Source organism: Archocentrus centrarchus, chromosome 11, assembly GCF_007364275.1.
Source record: "Archocentrus centrarchus isolate MPI-CPG fArcCen1 chromosome 11, fArcCen1, whole genome shotgun sequence".
NCBI lineage: Eukaryota > Metazoa > Chordata > Actinopteri > Cichliformes > Cichlidae > Archocentrus > Archocentrus centrarchus.
Window position 1 is genome coordinate 26,571,688 of NC_044356.1, and position 24,766 is coordinate 26,596,453.

Genomic DNA, 24,766 nt, shown 5'->3' on the forward strand with positions numbered 1-24,766 from the left:
CTCTATTTAATATATATTTTTAATGTGTTGATTTTTTTTTTATACATCAGTGCCACAGGGCTGGTCATATGTAATTGTTTGTTTGGCACCCTTTCTTTCTTTCTTTTTGTGGTGTTTCTTATATAAATTCTTTCGTTCGTTCTTTATTTATTTACTTAGCATATTTTCAGATTCCGCGTAATATCCCATGTAACCCAAATGCGGCTCTACTCCCCTGTTCGGCTCCTAAATAGCAGGATATCTGACTGCACTGGAAGGCACCACAAGTCCATCCTCTGCCCATCAGCAGTCCGGTCAACATTTCTTCTGAACACTCAGGCAAACTTCACCGACTCCCTCCACTTTAAACACCGACATGGATGCCCTCAAGTCGGCTGGAAGAGCTATTATCCGGAGCCCAAGCATGGCGAAACAGTCGTGGAGTGCCGGCAAACACAGAAGTAAGAAATAATAGTTAAATTGGCTAAAGAGAAAACCGTCAAAATAAAATGTTATTCTTTTTTCACTTTTAGGAACGAATTTTAAATTTAACCGAACCGAAGTTTGCTTCTGCGTACTTCTGTATCCAGTTTCCCTTTACCGTGACAGATAGTGAAAAATTAAGACGTCTGTATAAGTTAACTTTACCAAACTTTTGTCTCAAAAACATCACGTATTGTGCTGTCGGCTGTCACAGCGAGGTGGCAAAGAAGATGTCTCACACGTGCTTTATTTCTTTAGGGTGCGTAGTTAGCGATACGACTGGTTTTGTTTGTCCAAGGGCGTAAAGGTCGCTACAAAACGGCTTCATTCAGAACAGTTTCTCCTGCTTGGTGTTTTTTTTTTTTTTTGGGGGGGGGGGGGGGTTGTTATACAGCGGTTTCTTCCTGTGGAGGGAATGAGGTTCATCATTGTCGAGGAATTTTCCGGGAATTCAAGTTATTTTGGAATCAGCAGCAGCAACAACAACAACTCACAAAATAGTGATTTTTCTTTTTAATTTGCTCTCTTCCCATTCACGTGTTTCAAGAATTATTTTAAGATGAGAAGCTGTACTTTCACAGTTTTTTACTCAGGTGGACAGTACAAAAACTGCCTTCATTGCTTTGTTGTGGATAATCCCAACCTCCCCCTTTCCACCAACACTGCCAGAGGAAGTTCAGAGGTCATCGTCAGCACGTGTGTGTGTGTGTGTGTGTATATGTGTGTATATATATATATATATATATATATATATATATATATATATATATATATATATATATATATATATATATATTATAGTTTCTTGCTGAAGAGCACTTTGCCTTGGGCAGGAGCGTTCCCATGCAGCTGCATTAACATAAAGCTCTTTAAGAAGGCTCTGGCACCCATTGTTGGACTCAAGGGCCACTTTGTAAGCTAAATCTTACTTGATCCTGCCTGTGAAGTTGAGGGGGGGGTGACTTCGAAAGCCTAAAAAGTCCACAGCCTGTAACCAAGAGGACAAACCAGGAATGCTGGGGGGTGAGTCTGTGCACTGCGCCTGTTGGCTTGAAGTCACACTACTGTTTTTTAAATTCCAGAAAGTCTAATGTCACATCTGTAGAGATATTAGAGAGTACTGCGTGTATCACATAAACACACTCCACTATTGTGTGTAGCCTTAGTTGCTCACAAGGAAAAAGGCAGTGCCTCAGGAGTTTGGGATGGGCTCCTACACGTCTTGGCAGCATATTACTGTGTTAGTGGATGAGGCTGTGATGTTAATGTTACATCTTCACAGCTGTCAGCAGTACATCTGATTGTAATCCATCCAACACTTCCTTTGCACAGTGCTAGTTTGTTCTGTATGAGGTGTGTGCGGGAGGCATTCTGACCGGAAGTGGGCTATTCTGATTATTGCTGGAATTAACGATCTTCCTGTAAATGTAGGTACTGACCCACTTGTTATAGAAGTAAAGTATTGTAGTGTGGTCACAGATTACCTGGCTGCAGGGCACGCATTCCTCACCAGCACTGACCCATATCATTCAAGCCAGACTTCCAGTTCTGACTCAGGCTTAGTCGGGATCGTCCTACATTTCCACGTATTCGGGGTACTGATTACATTGGGTGTCAGCTGATTGCAGTACAGGACTGGATCACCTGAGGACCCAGGCAGCCTACTCCCATTTCATGTTTCCTTTTAATGAGGCTGTTAAAAACATTCTAGATATTAGCATTCTAGCTGCTGCCGTGCTGAATTTTTACATTTAATTTATTCTATAGGCTAAAGGGATGTCCACACAAGAAGTGATTTGCTTATAACGCATTGCTTTTGTCGCTGGGCATTTCAAGCTCCAGTTGCCCAAGTATCCCTCTAATATATTTACTAACCTGTCATATGTCAATCACCAGTATCCTCTCCTCTCATTGCTACTTGCTTGAATTGCTCACCTCAAATTTGAGAACAGTTCAACGCCTGCGGTTATTTCACCTGTCATTGCTTGAATTCGTGGTCACCACATCTGTGCTGGTCGCTCATCTTTAGCCACTCATCTTTGCATATTCTATTTTCTCACTGTACGTTTACATTAAGATGATACTTATTCAGTTCACCGCAGGGACTGCCTCATTTTCAGCTAGCCAAGGTTTCATCCTCTTGTCTGTTCCTCTGCCCTGACTTTGTCACCTTAGCCGACCCACCGCAGCAGTGTCGAGGGCCCCCCGAAGGGCATTCGTTTGTGTTGAACAGCCTTTTTCCAGAATCTTCTTCTCTGGGAGTTGCTCTTCAGATCTCCAACGACTGGTTTTCTCTGCAGCTGTATTTCTGTGTCAGTTACTCTAAACTGGCTATAGTGGAACTTTTGATGTCTGTGAGAACTAGTTAAATATTACATGCAGAAAAATCTATCCATAACTCTGAGAGACTGAAGTTGCAGATTCAGCAGGTGGCAGTTGATGTGAATGCATAGTGCTGATCATTTGTGCTGCATTATTTTTAGCAGTGTTACTCTCATTATGACTTACATTGTAATTTCAGGGCTCCTTTTTCCTTTTCATCTGGTGTCTCCCCTCCCTGAAATCCCAAACTGCTGTGGCAGGCTTTGCATCACATTTATGTAATTAACTTTTTTTAATATTTGATGCTATATTTGCGCTAACACCTCTTAATTGGAGGGGAAAGCAAAATGTCAAAAAAGTAACTTAAAGGTCCAAATTGTCTTATTTTTTGACATCAAATCGTGGGCCAGAAGTTGGGGGCGGGGCTGGAAGTGGCCCGTGGGCTGGGAGTTTGAGACAAATTCCTTTTTTTTCCCCAAGTAAAATATGTTACATGTCACGTGATGGTATAACGTCAAAACACTGCGGGGAGGAGCAAAGTGTGCCTGCTCTGTGCTGTCACAGGAGCGGCACTCAAACAGACAGTCAGCTCGCATCTTTGATGAAACTGCAGCACTGCATACAGGAGAGAAACTGAAGCTGAAGTATCGATCTCATTACACTGGCATTGATCGATATCAATACCAATGTTGGTATCGATATTTGGATCAATCCACCCACCACTACTATAGAGAGGTGGAGTGAAAGGAAATGTTTTTCTAGCATCCAAAACAGAAGCTTTTTTCCTGTAACCACCATTCAACCTTTACTGGGAAACAGCTGGAGGTCCTTCATCAACCACTTGATCAGCAAGTGAAGAAAAGAGAACTTTGTAGTTGCTCCATCCACCCCGTTTGTTTCACACGGCAAAAAACTGCAGTACTTCGGAAGTTAAAATATGCAGATGAACTGTTAATACGAAAAAGTATTTCTTATCTGATTACCCGATTAATCGATGGAATCGATGGATTAATCGATGGATAGAATGCTCGATTACTAAAATAATCGATAGCTGCAGCTCTATCCAGGAGTGTCCAAACCTTTTTCAAGGAGGGCCAGACTTGACAATGTGGAAGTGCCCAAGGGCCAACAGTCCCCGATGGCATTATTTAAAAGAATCAAAGATGCATATAATAATGTTGTTTTAATAAAGTAACCAAATGTAGACCATAAAAGCTCAGAATTTCCAACTGAAATTTATAACATACAGAAACTGTAAAATACTGCTGAGTAATTCTGATAACAGAACAGCAGATAAGCTACTGACACTAATGGAAGGGCACACAGGTACACAGGGCAGGCCTGGCTCCAGGGCACTGTACACATATGTAAAATTTCACGTTGGTGGGAGTTACTTAGTCTTTATCTCAAGCACGTCTTGTTTAAGTTCAGAACAGAGAAACTGTGCGCACGCAAACGTGGAGCCAATCAAGCTGAACATTCCAATGTTTTTATGTGTTTTTGATGTATAATGTCTAGGCTTTTATTGGTAAGTAGATTGTAGTCAGCAGGATTTATGAAGGCTTATAAATAAAGAAATGATCTGCTTTGCAAGTATCTTTATGACTGTGTTATTGTATCTACATTATTATCAACCTGGTCCTTTTTGGCCACATCAACTATCTTTTATAGAGCTGTGATGTTATATTTATTGCACCCTCTGCTACCTCCTTGGCCAGATCTCTCAATCACTTTGCCAAAATATGATTGCAGCTTCCACCTGTGACAGGAGGGTTCTTTCTCACTCAGAATCAATTGATATCATTCATGAGAGATATGTTTGACAGATTATAGTCCAAAAAGTAATTTACAACAGTTTAAATACAGCAAATCTTTTTTCTTTTCTTTTTTTTTTTCTTTTTCTTTAAGCAAATACCAAAAATCACTTTTAGGCACAACACCGGTAAAAAGGCGAGAGGGGGAGGTGAGGTGGAGCATCATCAGGGTCAAACATCAACATGTAGTTTTCAGTAGCGGAAAAATCCCAAAAACTGTCGTTGAGCTATAACTTACCAGCGCTAACTGCTGCATACCGTTTCGTTTGTGCACTCGTACTGACAACCAGGACCTCCCACAGAGCTGGGAAGTGTGTGGTGCAGGACTCAATTTGTGACACTTGTCTCTTGGAAAAGTTGTAGCTTTGTTTGCAGCGAGATCCGGGGGGGAGGGATGTCCCCTTAGTGCTGAAGTGAAGTCCGGATGTACAAAGGGAGCGCTGTTTTTTTTTTTTTTTTTTTTTTTTAAAACCTATGACCCCTATGACCTATGACCCCCACCCCAAGGCACACGGACTCACACAGCATGGGCTGTGATTGGTTAATCATTCAGTCTTCTTCTTTTTGAGGTTTTGAAGCAGTTGGCAGACATCTATCACACAACACTTCCTCCATGAGTTAAAAAGAAGAATTGCATGCTCAGTTGTATTCATTGCTTGGGCCGGCGGGCCAAAAATAACACATGTATGGACAAGGCGCACGGGCCATATAAAATCTGAGTTTGGGCCATGTTTGGCCCACAGGCCATAGTTTGGACACCCCTGTTATAGATTATATAAATAGACATTTATGTAGTAGACATCCTTGTACAAGAGTGCAGTATGTGCTTTCTCTGATTTGTTCACCGTGGACATTTTTTGTATCTGTTCTAGGATGTGGTTACCAAAAAGTATTTGTAGAAAGGCTGTGATTATCTTTAAGATAATCACAGCCTATCAGTCTCTTACAGCGTCATTTGGGTAAAAGTTTAGGTCAAAATAGTTTTACAGAAGTTAATGTATGCTGAAGGGTTTTCTATTATGAAATGGGGCTGTAATGTTATCCTGACATCCACATTCATTTTATATTTTTATTAATCATGGGAGGATATCCCGATCGGTTACGGGTCTTGTTGCTTGTTTTCTATCTTTTTACAACATAATCCTCTCAAAATGAACTTATATGAACATGGTAGACTAGATGAGCTTTAATGTGTGTAACTGGGTTAGGAGCTGTGGTTTGCAGTTTTCCTGGTTGGTAGATGTGACGGGCAGAAAGCTGAACAAATTCAAATTCATCCTCAGTGTGTGGTGGGCTCGTTTTTCTTTAGGGGGAGAAAAAAAAATGAAGTGTTGTTTTTCTAAAAGTGATGAGAATGCAGTAAGAATTTATCTCACCTTATTTTCTCTAGATCTAAAGAGCTTGTTTGGCACATCAGGTCTTTCACTGATAAGCATTTCAGAGGCGTTCTGCCCCTAATTTACTTAACTGTCCATCTGCAGAGACTTCCAAATTGACGCGCTCTCACTAATGTGTTTCCCCACATCATTAGAATCCCAAACACAAACTCCAATGAATTTGGGACTCTGTGCATCATAATTTCAGAGCCGTGCAGGCGTAGATAGTGAAGTTGGAGGAAAGTGAAATGGCAGCAGAGACTGGGTAAAAGATCATTTGGCACCGAGTGCTGGAGGGGTCCTAAGTTGTAGGACCACAGTTGGCGGTTTCCCCAGTGATCCAGTGTTTGGTGTAGACACACAAATCAGCCAGGATGCAAATTGCCTGTCAATTGGACCTTTTTGGATCAGCACCATTGTTGTCACAGTTTGCAACCAAGAGTTATTTTGCACTTAGACACATGAAATGGGTACTCATCCATCAGTGTTGGATGTAATGGATATCTACAGAGCTGAAATTGTGGCTTTGTCTTCCATTTCTTTCAGGGTTTCTCTTTTTCTTTTTTTTTTTTCTCTCTCTCTCTCTCCTTACATCAAGACACTTCTGTTAGTGCTACAATGAGAAGCGAGGTAGTAATTGCTTACCACTAACAGATGGTAAGTTTTCATTAGAAGGTCACCTGGTTTTACTTGGTCTCATTCACACAGCTGTTTCCTCTGCTGTGTAGCGGTTGCTGACCTTTTATCCTCAAAGGCCTCCACATTCTTGGGCTGAGTGGTGCCTGGTACCTTCGCTGTTGCTGGTGGAACAAAGTGAAAACTGATGGAGCTACTTTATTACAAGCTTCATGTTAGCCGTCCAGCGCTGTCTTTCCTGAGCACAGTGAAAAGCCTGCGTCAGTGAGCCACTGAAAAGATGATTTTCTTCTTCGTGTAAATTGAAAGTTTTGAAAATTGAAACTTGTTTTTAAGTGTTGCTTTGAAATTTCTTAATGGTTCAAGATAAAATGAAAAACTGTATTTGCAGTTATCAGCTATGGGGTCACATTACATGTTTCTGATGTAATGTGTTGACAGGAAACAGCAGTGGATACACAGAAAAGGTTTTCACAGTAACCAGTGCGTTTGAGCTGGTTACATTTCAACTGTTTCAGACTCTCCCTGATTCAAACTTCTTTCATCACGTGCTCCTAATGTGCTCCGGGTAAAATGTTTACCCGATGAACTGCAAAAGAGGTTGAACCTATTTGTCATCAAGAGTAAACTTATTCCCCACTATTTCAAAGTGTCACATTATGCTTTTCTTTACTTTTTATATAATTAATTTCTTACAGTGATGGATGCTCATATAAAATATAGTCAGAGTTTCACATAATGAGGTCAGTAATCCACGTAAGCCAGAAACAAAGGCTTCAGACTGCCTTAAATGCTCAGTTTCAGGAAGTTTTTTTCTGCTCTTGGCTCTGTGTGATGTCAAAGATGTGTGATAACCTTAATAGGGACAACTTTGGCTGTGAATAAAGAATGCTTGCTACAGCTGATCGTGACAATACATGCGTACAGTACGCACAAAGACAGTAAATGTGTCACAGCGTGAATCAGGAGCATCCCAAAAGTGGCACTCTCCTTTTTTATCGAAGCTGTGTCTAGCTGCCCAGAGCAGATGTGGAGGGCAGTAAATCATAAACCTAATGCTAGACACTCTGCTTCTGAAACACTACTGGTTTTCTGTCTGGCTGTGTGGAGGACCAACAAAGTGTCACAGCAAGTCGTGAAATATTCATGGCCTTTAATCTATTGATTTGTGTTTTGGGACACTAACTTTACAGTTTCTCTAAAGTTCCTCAACACAAAATTTCCTAACATTATTTTCATGTCCCTGAACACAACTTTTTAGCCATCAACTCTCACATGTACTGATTTGTGTCCATGTAGCCTAACAAATATTTCCCACCTTTTAAAGGTAACAAAGGTCCACATTTGGACATTTTAGAGGGGCTTGTGATGAAATTGATCATCTCATTGCTCATGTCAGAGAACCAAGTTCAAGTCGTTCACGTCACTGATTTTTTTTTTTTGTAATTAAAATATGTCAGTTGGTGAAGTTTGTGAAATGTGCAAACTGACCTATTTGGTTCTTAACCACTGTGTATATGTTAGTAAATCAGACTCAGTGCAATCTGTATACCATTTGTATACAGCCACACCCCCATTTCTCTCTATCGATTTTTTTTTTTTTTTTTTTTTTCTTTCTTTCTTTACATACAATTTAATTGTGATTCTGAGCATTTTGTGGCTTCTGGCATTTTGGAAAACTGTAAATAATAGCCTGATGACAGCAGCAGCATGAGATTTTACCTCACTACTTAACATAAGCTGACTTCATTATGTGAAACTTTGGCCATAATATGAACATCCATTAATATAGCAGTGTACATGTGACAGAAAATCAGGAAAAGCATATTAGGCCCCCTTTAAAGCTCTTCTTGCTGGTCCAGCTTGACAGTGTGCAGTCTTGATTCAAACTCTGTGTGTGAACATACACTGATCAAGCATAACATTATGAACACTGGCTGGTGAATTGAAGAACACTGATTATTTCTTCATCATGGCACCTGTTAGTGGGTGGGATTTATTAGGGAGCAAGTGATCATTTTCTCCTCAAAGTTGCTTGAGGAGTCACTTGGCACCAGGGTCAGTTGTTCCCCAGGATCCCAAAGGAGGAAAATGCTAGGAGCGTGAAATTCTAGGTATAAACACCCCCCCCCCCCCCCCCCCCCCCCCCCCCCCCCCCCCCCCCCCCCCCCCCCCCCCCCCCCCCACTCTTGCCTTCCTTCACCTCCCCCCTTTTCTCTGATGAAACTGTAAACAGTGTTAGAGGTTCAGGGCCGGCCAGCACCGCGCAAAACCTGATAAGAAAGAAAGAAGCCACCAGGAGGTCGCAGCTGTTCCTTCAGCAGTTACACTTTAAACAGACTTTTTCAGTGAAAGCTGAAAATCGAGACAGTAATGCACTTTGAGAAAGACGTACGCTGATGTGTTGGAGAGATCACTGATGTTACCACACTTTCCTCTTATCACAGTGTGTCACAGTGCATGTACACTTGCTCCTTACTCTTTGCTTTTTTTTTATTGTCAAGTCCTATAAGCTATTTGGAAGATGATATATTTACTTTACACCCCAGTACTTCTGACCTAGATACCCTGTTTTGCTTTTCCACTTCAGTGAGGGAGAACATGAAATGGCTCAACTTTAAGTTCAAGACTGTTTACATTCCTTCTGATTTGTGTTTTTCTCAAAGTCTTTGAATGTTGCACTTATTTATTTTGGAACATGAACCATGGGAAAAAAGCAGATAAATATTTGATGTTTGCAGCTTGACAAGAACATCCTTACAGTTGATCAGTGTTATCAGCTACTTCTCGTCTTCTCTGTAGAGCTCCCAGAGAACTGGACAGACACACGGGAGACCGTCTTGGAGGGCATGACTTTTAACCTTCGACATCTCGGCATGACACTGGTGGACCAGCCCAAAGGAGAGGAGCTGTCAGCAGCTGCTGTAAAGAGGATTGTTGCCACGGTCAGAGCTCACTCACTCACTGTTTACATTATGTCCACTTTTCACTGCTCTGCTTTGACTTCCTGCCAAAATCAACAATGGAGATGTTGGGGGGGGGGGGTTCCAGTGGTTTTTAAGAGGCTTCATAACTTGAGGCTTACATGATTTTTCTACCACATAAGCGACTGTCACCTTTTTAGTTAAATTTGAACCTCTGCATTGTTGAGATTTGTTACATTTCAGAATACACTGACATTTAGGATTTTACCAGCGTGTGTATGTTTATAAACTGCGCATCAAATTTGGTATAAAGCTGCTCTCTGTATCTTACTGTACCCGTTTCCATACTCCAGCATACTAAATCTAGATGAGCAGTAAATGCCGGGGGATTTTTGAAAGTGTCTTGTGATTAATAATGTACAATGTTGTCTCCAGCGTACGGCCAGAAATAGACATTGTCCAAAAGCAAGCACGGTTGAGTAGTCTGTGCAAGCAGTGTGTGAATGTTTTGCGTCTCTGTCATAATACTTTCGATCATTAATTTCTGTTGTATTATTTTTCCTGTGACAGGCTAAAGCCAGTGGGAAGAAACCTCAGAAGGTTGCTTTCATGATTTCTCCTCAGGGAGTCGTCGTACATGACAGCTCAACAAATAAGCTCCTGGAAAATGTCTCCATATACAGGTATGTATAGGCAAGCTGAGGTTTCAGTCTCACGGTTTCCTTTTTAAACTGTATTGTTGTGTGTAGGAAGCTGCTAGTTCCTAGTTTATGTGTGTTTCTCTATAAGGTCTTCACATTGTTTAATGACCCTGTGAACTCTGCTTGACCTCCATTACCCCACACAGTGCTGGTACCTAATCTAGAACCATTTTCATAACTAGACCACAAAATGACTTGGCCCAAAGATGGAACCACTGACATATGTGGCTATGGGAGGGGCTACAAGATTGACAGGTTCTGCTCTGCTGTATTGTGCAGTGTAACCTTCAGGTCTCAAACCTTTGCCAGAACTGGCATCACAACAGAAGTTGTATCAGAAGCGGCACTGTGTCTGTGAAAAAGAGTTTCTGTGTGCTGTTTGTCTAACCCGTCCCTCCTGGTCTGCAGGATATCCTACTGCACGGTGGACAAACTGCACGATAAAGTCTTTGCTTATATCGCACAAAACACCCTGAATGGAACTCTGGAGTGCCACGCCTATCTCTGCTCAAAGAGGAAAGTGGTGAGTTTAGAGCATGTGTATTAGCTTTTTAATTCAAAATCAGTGTTTAGTATGTCTTTCTCTGTGGCTGTGGAGGAGTCGGTCTGCTTTGGCACCTTCCTGATGATCTGAGGTTAAAGCCCATCATTCATCCTGTAACTGCCTCTTGTGAGTGTCTTGCTGTCACCGTAGCTCTTCCTGCACCTCATCCTCCATCCTGAAGAGGAAATCCTAGAAGTCAAGCTCCAGTCATCTTCCTAGCTTTTCCTTTGTGTTGAAAAGCAGAAGGGCACTTTTCTTCTCATCTTACCTGCTTCCTCACTCCTCTCTTTTTCTCCCAGGATAACATGATAATGCTCTACTTCCTTAATATGTTCCCCTCTATCATCGTGGTTATAAAGATATTTGTGATGACCTTTCTGTGTCCTCTATTCTGAGAGTAGCTCTGCAAGACTCATTGTTCAAACCAGGGTTATAATAGTTTTGGATTTTACATTATAGTTTAGTTTTAGTTAGTTTTTACTTTTTTTCTCTAATTCAGTTACCGTATTTTCCGGAGTATAAGTCGCACTTTTTTTCATAGTTTGGCTGGGGGTGCGACCTATACTCCGGAGCGACGTATATGTGACATTTATAACACATGAACCAAAATACTCCAGCCACTTGACATCTCCGTGAACTGCAGCTTTAAGGCAGTCTTGCGTAACCTGTGGGCGCAGTGGATGATGGATGGAGAGCACAGCTTAACGGCAACTGGGAGAATGCGCCACCCAACTTTCCTGGAAGTCATTGGATGGATCAAGAAAACATGGGCTTCAGTGACAACCAAACCATCCTGTTGGTATTCAGAAAGGCTGGAATAATTGGAACTGCAGCTGACGACGAGTCTGACTAACGCGACACAGAAGAGGAAGCGGCGCTTCGTCTACGGAGTGTACGGAATTGTTTAGAAGTGACACCGAGGATGAAGAATTCAATGGATTGATGGTTTGGTTAACTCGTTAGTATGTTCTTTATGCTGTGGTTATCTGAATAACTTAATGTTACGTTAACATACCGAACACGTGTTCGTTGTGCGTCATGCAGCTGAATGTGTTACGTTAGCATAACGTAGGCGTAACCGTGTTCGTCCTGTTCTTTAATCCATTATTATTTTAAATTGCCGTTCAAGATGGAATTTCTGCTCTGGGTCTCGGATTCTATCAACCCCCTCCCCCCCCAAAAAAGTGCGACTTATAGTCCAGTGCGACCTATATATGTTTTTTTCTTCTTTATTATGCATTTTTTGGCTGGTGCGACCTATACTCCGGAGCGACGTATAGTCCGAAAAATACGGTAGTTTTAATTAGTTTTCAGAGTGGTTTTTCTCGTTTTTATTAGTTTTTATTTTTGGTTTCATGCTTAGTTTTAGTTAGTTTCAGTATTAGTTTTAGTATTTTCATACCTAATCAGGTGCAAGATTCAAGGCGCAAAAGTGACTATTGTGTAATGACAAAAAGATACCATTTAAAGAAATATATTCAACAACCAACTGTTCACAAGACATGCTAAATTTGTGTAATAATAAGGACACACATGAATATCAGCAGGGAGAAACAAAGAAAAACATGAACTCCCAAACTCAATAAATTCTACAATAAACTCCACAATAAAGTTCAGCATCAGTGCAGCAGATTAATAACGCCTACATGTGGTGTTAAACAAAAACAAACTCTTTGAAGGAGTCAAAGCTCAAATCCAGCTGCATCCTGATGTTCTCACCACCTGAAGCTGCTTCTGTTTTGGAGCTAGCTTGGTTAGATGCTCGCTAATTAAACCTGCAGGGTCTTTGCAGCCTCTGTACACAACCTACAGAAGTTGTCGACCTCATGTCCGCATTTATGCTTGTGTAGCTGGATTGTGTGTGTTAATTACCTTGTGGTCGTGTGCAGGTGTTTGTACTCAAAGAACCTCCATACGGGACTCTGCCGCTTTCTCTGCAGACCGCAGCCATTACTTTGCGGACCAGCACATGCGCACTCACTCACACAGTTGTCCTGTGGCGCTCCCAGCTTAAACTTGGAGAGCGGAAAAAATGATTTCATATCAATCCACAAGGCTTAAAAAAAAAAAAAAAACAAGTAAATGAAAGTCAGTTTATCGATAATTTCAGTTAGTTTTAGTTAGTTTTGTAAACTCACAATTCAGTTTTAATTAGTTATCGTTTTTTTCCTTTTAATAATAGTTTTTATGTATTTCAGTTAACGACAATGTTTTTTCAATTTCAGTTTTCGTTATTTCGTTCGTTTTCGTTAACTATAATAACCCTGGTTCAAACCAGTTAGAAAGTAGTCTCAAACTTGGGCTGACAAAAATAAAGAGAAGTATATTAGAAGCACTTTAAATAGCCAACTAACTCAGTGGAGCTGAAGGGAAAGTGAGCTTATGAGTTACAGTTAGCTCCATAATTTCTTGGACAAAGACATTTTTTTGTTTTGTTTTGGCTCTGTACATTGTTAGATTCTAAGTCAAACAATCAATATGTGACTGAAGTGCAGACTTTCAGCTTTAATTCAAAGGGTTTAACAAAAGTTTTGCATGAACTGTTTAGGAATTAGAGCCATTCTTATGCACAATCATCTATATCCAAGGCTCTACAGTAACTGTACAATTGACTGACAAGCGGTTTCATGGCCAGGTGAAGCCTTTCCCTTGTTATTTCATGACAAATGAAGCAGGCATAATATCTGAAGTTGATTGAGAGTGTTGAGTTTGTATTTTATAGTGTTTCAGTATAATTGAGGATAAAACAGATAGCAGTGCAAGTGAGGGAGGGAGGTCATCATTAGGCTGAAAAACCCAAATAAATCTTTCAGAGAGAGCAAAAATTTTACCAAATCAACAATGTGGTTCAATTTTACTTTTGTCAAGTGAAGTACAGCATGGTTAATTAGCTATTATAATATTCCATTTTTAAATGTAATCAGTTGTAAAGTAATGATTGTGATTTCCTTAAATATTAAAGTGACAGAGGCCTTTTCTATGAATCTAAAGCTAAAAGCTGAAAGAACAGCAGGATGTTGTGCACTTTAAGGGCCTTTGTTTGTTTTTGTCTCTGATAGTCAGCCTGAAAGGATTGTGCTTCATTTCACCAGCTAACCATGAAACCCTTTATTCTCCACTTTAATACTTCAGTATTTTCTGCAGTCTGACGTTGCAGGGCAGGAGAGACGTAGCCCCACATTTAGTCTGAATGAATGAATGACTGCATGAATGAATGAATGACTGCAGTTGTAATAGTGCAGAAAGCAACATCAAACCCAGAAGTGACTAATTTTTTTTTTTTTATGTGACAGTGACGACAGACTGTGGACAGGTATTGAGTAATTTGCAGAATATAAAGCGTTACTGCGGAATGGGATCATCTTTTATTACCATTTTTTACAGCTGCCCATGTCATAAATGTAACTTTGCATTACTATCAAGATAATATTTTCTTACACAGCAAACACTGAATATAATGTCTACCTCTCTCACTTTAAGTTGGTGCCACTAGGGTTTGTAAACACTAATGTAGTCTCTCTTTTCTTAAAGCCACTGTTTGTGTTTTTCTCCTTTTCTCCAGGCTCAGGCTGTGGCTTTAACAGTAGCCCAGGCCTTCACAGTAGCATTCGAGCTCTGGCAGGTGGCCAAAGAAGGTAGGCATCACATGCTTCTCCTTACAAGTCCTGAAAATGACACATGCACGGGCACAGTCGGGGAGTGGGGCTCATTTATCAGGAGTTTTATCAGTGTTTGCATTACATCAGCCTTGAGTCACAGAGTATGTTGGTATCTTCTTTTGTAATAAGGACTTGATCTGTTTGTGTTGTGTGTCTCCTCTTATCTCTTTGATAGAGAAAGGGAAGAGAGTGAAGTCCGGTTCTGCTGGAGAGGCCAGCAGCAGCTCTCATTCAGAGAGATCAAACAGCTTTGGGAGTTTGAAAGGGACAGGTAAAAGGAAAAAAAGTGACGTATACAAGAGCTGTAGCCACATTAGGTCATTTGTTACCTAGTCATTCACATATGGTATTTATATATGCAGTTTATATGTCTGCATATATTTACAAACACATCTTGGGTTTTAAAAAAATGACCTGGTAGTTTTTTGTAATCTCACATACACTGGCTGATAATTTTATCCTCCTGCAAAATGTTGTAACTTCTCACAAATCCTGATTGTGGGCAAATAAGGAAAGAGCCTCTGTATGCGCATACCAAACATCACACGGGGCCTTAGTCCCATATTTGTATGTTCACGGGGCACAAACTGGTAGGTGGTCCAGTTTGTAAGCAAAAACAGTGTTAGTGTGGCCAAAAACGTTCCCGTCTAGTTCTTTTTTTTCCATTGGAAAAAATCCACTGAATGTAAACAACTGATAAGTTTTTGTTAAAGAAGAGAGAGCGCTCTGTGGCACACGAGGGTCTGTGATGCTTTGGGCTATTATTGTGCTGGTTTTAGCCACCAGGCCTCACTGTTTAGAAGCATTATTTTATGTCTGTAGTCACATGGTCAAAGTGTTATTTTCCCTATGACACACAGGCTTAATACGCTTTTTGCCTCATTGTTGCTGTGAAAATCTGCTTGCTTTTGAAACTTGAGGTTTGTAACATTGGTATTTAACCTTGTTAATAGGTTACATGACTCAGTCCAGCACAGTCGCACAGTCTGTGTAATACTCATGAAATGTAATTAATTTATTCATGTGTACTGGCAGACAAACTGGTGAATATCATGAAAAAGTTGATTTTATTTCAGTAATTCCATTCAAAAAGTGAAACTTGTATATTCATTCATTACACACAGACTGATATATCTGTGTATGAAATGATGTGGTAGAAAAAAGTGTACAAGCAATAGGGATAACTGCACCCTGGAGAGGATTGTGAAACAAAACCCATTCAAAAATGTGGGGGAGATTCACAAAGAGTGGACTGCAGCTGGAGTCAGTGCTTCAAGAACCACCACGCACAGACGTATGTAAGACATGGGTTTCAGCTGTCCTCGTGTCGAGCCACTCTTGAACAAGAGACGGCGTCAGAAGCGTCTCGCCTGGGCTAAAGACAAAAAGGACTGGACTGCTGCTGAGTGCTCCAAAGTTATGTTCTCTGATCAAAGTAAATTTTGCATTTCCTTTTGGAAATCAAGGTCCCAGAGTCTGGAGGAAGAGAGGAGAGGCACAGAATCCACGTTGCTTGAGGTCCAGTGTAATGTTTCCACAGTCAGTGATGGTTTGGGGTGCCATTTCATCTGCTGCTGTTGGTCCACTGTGTTTCCTGAGGTTCAAGGTCAACGTAGCCGTGTACCAGGAAGTTTTAGAGCACTTCATGCTTCCTGCTGCTGACCAACTTTATGGAGATGCAGATTTCATTTTCCAACAGGACTTGGCACCTGCACACAGTGCCAAGGCTGCCAGTACCTGGTTTAAGGACCATGTTATCCCTGTTCTTAATTGGCCAGCAAATTTGCCTGACCTTAACCCTACAGAAAATCTATGAGGTATCATGAAGAGGAAGATGTGATACGCCAGACCCAACAATTCAGAAGAGCTGAAGGCCACTATCAGAGCAACCTGGGCTCTCATAACACCTGAGCAGTGCCCCAGACTGATGGACTCCATGCCACGCCGCATTGCTGCAGTAATGCAGGGAAAAGGAGCCCCAACTAAGTACTGAGTGCTGTACATGCTCATACTTTTCATTTTGGCCAACATTTCTAAAAACCCTTTTTTTTTTTTGTATTGGTCTTAATTAATATTCTAATTTTCTGAGATACTGAATTTGGGATTTTCATTAGCTGTCATTTCTAATCATCACAATTTAAAGAAACAAACATTTGAAATATATCAGTCTGTGTGTAATGAATGAATATAATCTATAAGTTTCACTTGTTGAATAGAATTACTGAAATAAATCAACTTTCTCATGAGAAAGAGAGGTCACGATAAAAAGGCAGAAACAGACAGCAGAATGATCTGATGATTTGCCCCATCATCATTTTTAACTGGCCCCTCTGTTACTACTTTCTGGTGTGGGGCCTGCACTGTATGTTACTATGAGCTGTTACTATAGCAGCAATCGATTGTCCTTCCATCTCCTTTCAATTAGATGTGGCTACAGACACATTATTGGACTTGGAGAACAGTGTGAATGTGGCAGAGGAGACCAATGGAAACACAGGAGAGGATCAGCTGGATAACCACAGAGAGACCTCTGAGACCAATAACAATCCTGCCTGGGTACGTTCTGCTTGTGTTCTCGCTTTGGCTCCGTGTTAACAAGTGAATCAGTCACAAATAACTGTTCTGTCTTAACTTTTCTATCAACTGAAATATTGACCATCCTCAGTTTGAGAGTTGGATGTTGTCTGGCTCAGTTTGGTTCTGCAGCTTTTTGAAAAAGTTTTCTTTAAAATTATGTTCAAAATGCTTTGAGTACAGTTAAAAATACTGTGAGATTTCTCTGAGTCTTAAAGAGGTCTTACGTGTACCTTATGTTCCTCGTTTGTGCCAATACCACACACATTTAATACTTCTTACATTTTTTAAGGAATGACTGCTTTTTTTTTTTTTTTGCAGGAAATAGAAGATGGTTTGGATGAAGCCTTCTCCAGGTGAGATATTGGTTTATAACTTCTTCAGATAATCTGAAATTAATCCCCTGTGATTTTCTTTACTGCTTGTTCCTAGTAAAATATCCCCCAAACCCCAAATCTGCCTCTGTACTGTAGTTCACATTCATACTGCTTGGCTCTATGTCGCCACTTGCTGGTGATTTCAGCATACTGCAGACTATAAACCCTCCAGTCTCTGATAATATAAAAATATAAATGAAGGGATAATCTCAATAGAGGCTACAGAGTTGGTGAGAATTGATTTCCTAGCTGAACTTTAAACTGTCCTCAATCTGCTGTGTGTTTGTGTCTCCAGCTGTGCTCTGGATAGCTATGGTTCATTTCCAGGTAAAGTTGAGCATTACTGTCACAAGCCTTAGAGTGGTAGTCCCAACTACTAACCTGACATCATTCCATTCAATCACCTCCAAACCCAATAACAGATTATAGGTCAGAAACGTTAGTCGCTTAGCGTGAAACATCTTTTATTGCCTCCCAAACGCATTTGTTGTTGGCAGCGTTCAGCTGACTCAAAGTATTGAATTACAGTCAAAATGAAAAAAATATTATTCTCTCCACGCATTTCATCATCACCACAAACTACCTTTATCTGTCTGATAACCCTCCTCTCTGATTTGACTGAAGCCGTGGGGATGATGTGACCACCACTTCACACAGCGGGCTTTTGTTGAGCAGTTCCTGTGTTTGTGTCGCCGGTCTAAAAGTGGAGCAGTGGGTCATTTGAACTCATTTATGGATCAACACCATTGATCCCGCAGTTAAAATGAAGTTAATGTCTTGAAGTAATCCTACTGACCTCTACCCGCACTGCATAGACATTTTTATCCCCAAGAGGAAGGGGTGCTTCAGCCAAATGCAGGGAGCCAAATTAGAACAGACTGAGGGTGTAGTTACATAAATGAGTCTGAGAAGCTGAGCTGCAGTGAATTGAAATCAGTACAAAACTGAATGCCAGGAGTTGAGACAGCTTTTCTTGCTATTAAGCCCTGAGGGTTTTTTTGTTTTTTTTTGGAGGGGGGGTGGGGTTAAAAGAGTAGGAAATGGAATGACAGCTAGTTCTCTTCACCCAGTGGTATTTACATAAGCTGCTGTCTTCTTGTGTCTTCCAGTTTATTTGACTTCATTGTGTTTGAGCCACCTGGGGAAGTTCCCCCTTTTATGACTCAATCTGGAAATGTTGGAGTTCAGTTTTAATCCCAGTTTTGTTCATCAGCCTTTTGTGGAGCAAAAATCACATTTTGTCTTATCAAGTCAGTTTTTGGTTCCTGTTTAGTTCTGTTGATAGTTTAGACCGTGTTCAGCACAACCCTGACTGTTGAGCTGAACATGGTCACATTAAAAAGACCAAAACCAACAATGAACTGAAGAATGTTTCTCATGGATCCAAAAGTTTTGGTGCATTTGTTCAGGATTATGTCCTTTGTCTTTTGTAAGCTCTGCTAAAAACTGCAGCACAAAGCTGTTTCAGGACATTATTTAGCTGCTGGTTTAAAAAAAAAAAAGCTCTTTTATTTGTGATTTGAATTTTATTAAGAGAGAGGCTACCACATTGCTGGTTTTGGACTTTTCGTGGAATTGGTTCACACAAAGTAGAAGAATTTCTGCTTATTTACGTTCTTTAGAAGGGGAACTGTTGTTGACAGTTGATGGTCATTAATCTTTCCTTGCTCTGGTTTCTCAGACTGGCAGTGTCACGTACTAACTCCCAGATCCTGGACATTGGGGTGACGCCCCAGGATTGGCTCACTGAATTCGACTGGGACAGCACCAATGGGAACACTCACAACACTGTCAGCGCATTTAAAGATTACTTCTTGGGCTTCTGACCACTACTGCACCACAGGGAGAGAGGCGACAACTAAGAGGAGGAGGGCTGGGGGCTGTCTTTCCATGAATTAATCAGCTATCAGTGTGTATTTAAGATTTAAGATGCGTTTACCGTACATCAGCAAGGGAATTAAGTGTTGTGAGCTGTGAGATGGAGTTTGGCCTCTTCACCTTGTTGTTGTACTCTTCGCATGAGCAAATCCTTCTTTGTGGAAACAGCACAGGCCACTGCCCCTGTGCACCAAAGCAATAATAACACCTTTGAATGTTGTCGCATCTCCTCCCATATTACTCTGCACAGCATCACTACTAACTTATGTTCTTCTGTCAGCACTTGTTCTCCTTTGTTTACTTTTTTCCTTTTTCTCTGGTTTGTGGCATCCTAATCAGTGTTCTGTATGTGTTTAGTTCTAATTTATAGTTGAATTATTTGTGTGTGTGTGTGTGTGTGTGTGTGTGTGTGTGTGTGTGTGTGTGTGTGTGTGGATGAAGTAACTATTAATTTAGACTGATGTACAGACAGTAACACCAGGCCTTAATAACGGCAGGACAATCAGCTGTTCCCTATGTTCAAGTGAAATCTGCCTTGGATGCAAAAATGAAAATTGTTTTATGTCTGTAATCTGAAAAATCATTGCACTTGTATTTATATGAAATCTTCCAGTGACTCATTTAGGACATGTTACAGGCTTTGCTTTTTCAGGGCAGCAGTGTAACGGTGTTGAATGAAGTCCAGGTTTCATTTCGCTGTGGAATATTCCAGTGTTGTATAGAAATAAAATGTAATCATGCATATGTCATATTTATAGTAGTCCTTTGGTATATTCATGTAGGTTTGGTAAGATTACACTGGCTAGATTCACTTATAGAAAAGTAGAATTAAATAATTGGACATATCACTGGAAGTGTGACAGTTCGTGAGGTCCAATTAGTTATTCTGTTTTTTTTTTTAGTTCTGTCTATTCAGGTTCTTTACATTATCACATGGATACAAAATGAAGGTGTCATTTTATGTATGAGCACCAGGGGGCAGCCCCGTACTGTCAAATGAAATGAAGCTTGCCCGGTATACTTGAGATGACTGCTCTTTGAGTTTTTAGCAGCATCTGATGCTGGTCACATCTTCAGCTCTGGACCAAGGCGGTCGTGTGCGCTCTCCATTGCCATGCACTGATGTCTAATTCTGTTTAATAAGCCTGTTGTCCTGGATTCAAAGTGACAGTGTAGGTCAATAAATGCAACTTTATTAGCTCTGAGAGGGTTTGTCATAAAGAGGAAAGGATACTTTGTGTCAGATTGCTCCATAAACCACCAAGAGGACATAATATCAGGGAGAGAGGACACCTGGACCTGTCTGGCTACCCCATCAGACCCACACACGTTCCTCGCCACGTTCTGTATTCGACCCGTGTGTATGAGCAGGACTCTGGAGGGCTGAAAGTCACGCGGTCTCCCCTCTTTTCTCTCTCTAACAGGCTCTGGCTCAGTGAAGCAGGGGCTTTTTTACAATTCGTCCCGACAAGCTTACTTAACCACCTGCATTATTTAACAGTCTTTCCTCAAAGGGACCTCCAGCTCTGTCTCCACTCTCTGTAAGTTTGATGAAAGCGTGCACAGTACAAGAAAAAACAAAACAGCCAAGCAAAAGTCTCCTCTCCATCAAAAAAAAGAGACAGATGCTATAGGCACGAACACTTAAAAGACAATAACAGCTAAAGACTCAGTGAGTCTTTGGGCATCAAGGTCAAGTGACAGCAGGTGGCTAAAAACTGTCGTATATGACATATTTAGAGAAAACTCAACAGATTTTAAATGGGATGATTTTCCTTTGTGTGTGGTATATGTTTTACATCAAAGTGAATATTATATTTTGTGAAGACCACATCAGTGAAAACCTTTTAAAAGTACTAGTCTAAAATTCAGGCACCTTCTGCATTTTCTCCTCCATTGCCCTCCTTTTAAGGTTTTTGCAGTAAACCTCAGTGCATTTCCTATTAAAAATACAGAGAACAAATCACCTGCAAAACACTATTTCTTCTCCTCTAAGGTAGCAAGGAAGAAAAAATATCCAAGCATTTTTCTAACTTTTTTTTTTTGCCTAAAGTGAGATGAAAGGTTTGAGGTTTGAGCTCAGATGGAGCATAGTTAAGCTAGAACATAGCTGTAGCTTAACTGAGCATTAAGGCAGAGCAGCTTGTTGGAGGTTTGACAATCCTCCTCAAAACCAAGCCAGCAGTCAAAACTCTGGGAATAATTCTTTCACCTTGTGTTCATTTTACCATCAATTAACATCTGTTGCTGCAGGGGTGAACTTTGCTGATCGGCTAGCTGTAGATTTTGGTGAAACGGTTTTATTCATTACCCATGATCCCAAGAAGATGGATATCATTAATATCTACACAAGCTGAATACAGTTAAGTCCACATGTTTTTGGACAATGACACCTGTACACCACCACAGTGGACTTTAAATCAGTTTACGTGTGATTGAAGTGCAGACTTTCAACTTTAATTCTAGGTTTGTTTTTTTTTAATTGCTTTCACCTTTTAAGAATTACAGTGTTTTATACACAGGCCCCCATTTTCAGATGCTCAAAAGTAATTGGACAAACTTTTTTTTTTTTTTTTTTTTTTTTTTAAGGACATTCGAGCCTAACGTTAGCTGGTATAATGTTGGCTTATAACCAGCAGTTGTTTGGCCGGCTCTTGGAGAGGGAGGGTCTCCTGTTTAATCTGCTGACAGTAAATAATTGAGGTGAAATTGGGAATAAATAAGCAAGTTTATGCGTGTTTCCCTGTGTTGGAGCCCTGACCCTTCTCCGGCAATAAAACATAGGCATGATGCTTCATGTCTTGAGTCTGAAGGTGCAGACACAAATTTAAATGTTCCTCAATGGCACGCAGACACCTACGACTTCTCCTCCGTCTTTGGTGTACTACGTAAATGCATTTAGTCAGAAGGAGGATGTCCTTCCCAGCCACTGTATTCAAATATGGTTTTGGGGGAATGAAGTTTATGAGAATGCATCAATTTAATCACACTAATCAAAGTATATTTATGAGTAACATTTTTTTTTTCTATTACAAAACCTAAAAAAAAAAAAAAACTACCTTTAAGGCTATATAGTAGAGGGAACTCAAAGTTCTATTTTGACTTAGGAATGTTATGCAGTGAAATTTTTGTTGTACTCTGTACATCATTGGCTTTGCGTTCTGAAGGCCTGTACATTGCATATCCTGTGTCTCAATTTATGGCTCTCCCAGGAAAACTTGATGAGCTGAGTTAGAGTCAAATTATCATGCTCACAAGATAGAAGATGGTCACCAGGATGTACATCTGCATGCATAACAGCATTCAAACTGAATAAAAACAGATTATAAAGTCCGTCAACTTTCCAACAAAATAAAGTTTTATAAAGCTTTGGTTTTCCCTGGAAGTTCTACTTCCACCACCATCCATGCAGAATTCTCCTAAAGATTTCTATCCAGGATTCTTTGAGCACCGTGTCTCTCTCTTATGATGTCTCTCTCTACTATTAACCTAACCCCTGCTTCATATTGAGCATACAGACAGAGTACTATTGATCTTGTCCTCTCACTCTCTGAGAGAAAGCAATTAAGAGTGTTTCCCAAAATGTCAATTTGTTTAACTGTCACACTGTTCCTTGGCTCTTTTCCTTTTTCAATCACGGTACTGGAAACATGCAAGTGCAAAGATGGTGCAATAGGGAATAAAGCAGAGAGTGGCCGACGTGCATAAGCATGTTGAATACAAGTTTCTGGCTTATGCTCAACAGTAAAATCTCATGGGTAAACAGACTCTGCAGCGGTCAAAGAGGATATCCAGTGCTTATGTCATACACACAAATAACTGCTGGTGTGTGCTCAGTGTAATTGAATAGCTGAGACAAGCACTGCAGTAGAGCTGGCACAGCATTGAATAAACATTTACAAAAACTAATCCATAGCTTTAAAGAAAATGAATCTACAGTGGCTGCAATTGATTCTGTTTTTAATTCGCATATCTAATAAATTTGATCCATAAAGGGACCTACTCACAGTAGTGTACTGGAGCAGTTGCAAAGGGATATGAGTTTTGCATTGTTTCGCCATCCGTCAGTTAACACCAGTGGTTGCAAAATGAAGCAGCAGTGACGGGGATGGGAAAGCCTCAGTCAGTTTAAAGTGCTGCTGATGGGGAATGATTGTGTGTCCCTCTTCATGTCCTTGTCTTCATCTTTGACATCCATGGCACATCAGACAGACACCATCTGAGCTTCAGCCATCCAAGGCAGGCACAGACAGAAGTGGTTGCATCATTAGGCTCCTTCAGCCTCCTCCGACAATCTACGCAGTCATCATCTGCCACCACTGTTTACCCCATTCATTATAAAGCAAATATCACCATTTTATTTGACACAACACCATTAGCTGGTGTGCGTATGTGAGCCAAAGTGTGTGAACACCTGTGGTCGTGTGCTCTCTGGAGCCTCAGTCTAATTTATGTTTTTGGTTCCGCAGGATGCCCTGGATAGTTGGGTGCGTGTGTGTGTGTGTGTGTGTGTGTGTGTGTGTGTGTGTGTGTGTGTGTGTGTTCCTGGGTTGCTATATTGATGCAGAGCGACTAAAGATCCAGCCCAGTAAACCAGCCTTGAGTTGGAAGGCGTGGGCCACATCCATTGCAATCTAACCTTGTCACACCCCATATGCTAGAGGCCAACTTTGGCCACCCACACCCTTCATTAGCATTCAGAGAGATAACATCTGCTCTTCCCAAGCTCTGAAGTGATCTGCTATATTGGGCCGATACTGATCTTTCATTGAGATCACATCTAGGCTGGCGTGAAGCGCTACCTGCCTCCTATTTAATGGACATGATACAGTTTGATCATTAATATACTGATTATTTTAACTCAAGGTCTATTTTTGGAACTCTTGATGCATCTTAATGAGATTGAATAATGTGTTGGAAAGAAGTCCTGCAAATGGTGTTCCATAAAAAGGACCTCTAATTAATTTCCAGCTACAAATTTGCATTCTTGGCTTCTACCTGAGTAGCTTTGTATGATTTACAGTGTAATAGTATCCTTATTTATCTTATGCTGGGCCTTGGTGCAGCCTCATTTTATCCTCCTTGTAAAGCAAACTCTTTTATCTTGTTTTAAAAATGCTTTAAAACCTTCCAAAAATTAACTAAAGCTATCAAAGGAATGTGAGAAAACAACCACTATGACTTTATGTCCAAAAAAAAAAATTAAAATCTATGTGTTGTGTTGTAGTGATATCAACTGAAATTGAAGTAGGGCCAGGCTGTCCTTTTGTGCAGTACCACTTTCTGTCACAAGAAGGTGCAGTGATCCACTGTAAGTTTTTTTTAACCAGGCAATTCATTACATGCAAGAGCACATTTTTACAATGGTGACCTGACAAAAGGCAAAACCTTTTGAGGAAATTGGTACAGCTTAGAATATATATGAAATTTCAAATCTGATTCACATCTTACTACATCTAAACACACATACTGGTAAAATGCTGCTCCCTGAAAGTGGAA

The 24,766-nt window shown here is 40.6% G+C and overlaps 1 protein-coding gene across 2 annotated transcripts; it reads left to right on the forward strand.

The window, feature by feature from the left end:
* The first annotated feature begins 262 nt into the window (after positions 1-262).
* Positions 263-20,292, forward strand: ldlrap1a (low density lipoprotein receptor adaptor protein 1a). 2 transcript variants are annotated; one of them, XM_030741190.1, is made up of 10 exons: positions 263-440; positions 9,413-9,555; positions 10,105-10,217; positions 10,644-10,758; positions 14,342-14,414; positions 14,614-14,709; positions 16,864-16,994; positions 17,334-17,368; positions 17,685-17,716; positions 19,071-20,292. In XM_030741190.1, the coding sequence occupies exons 1-10, from the start codon at positions 356-358 to the stop codon at positions 19,115-19,117; spliced, it is 870 nt and encodes a 289-aa protein (XP_030597050.1). In that variant the 5' UTR covers positions 263-355; the 3' UTR covers positions 19,118-20,292. The 2 variants fall into 2 exon arrangements, with proteins under 2 accessions (XP_030597050.1, XP_030597049.1); XM_030741189.1 differs by lacking the exon at positions 17,685-17,716.
* The last annotated feature ends 4,474 nt before the right edge of the window (positions 20,293-24,766 follow it).

Bases quoted from the DNA above. Each gene is read 5' to 3' on its own strand.
- ldlrap1a (XM_030741189.1), top strand. From the start codon at position 356: ATGGATGCCCTCAAGTCGGCTGGAAGAGCTATTATCCGGAGCCCAAGC. The intron at 10,759-14,341 runs GTGAGTTTAGAG...CCTTTTCTCCAG, and splicing joins TCTGCTCAAAGAGGAAAGTG to GCTCAGGCTGTGGCTTTAAC. The intron at 17,369-19,070 runs GTGAGATATTGG...CTGGTTTCTCAG, and splicing joins TTGGATGAAGCCTTCTCCAG to ACTGGCAGTGTCACGTACTA.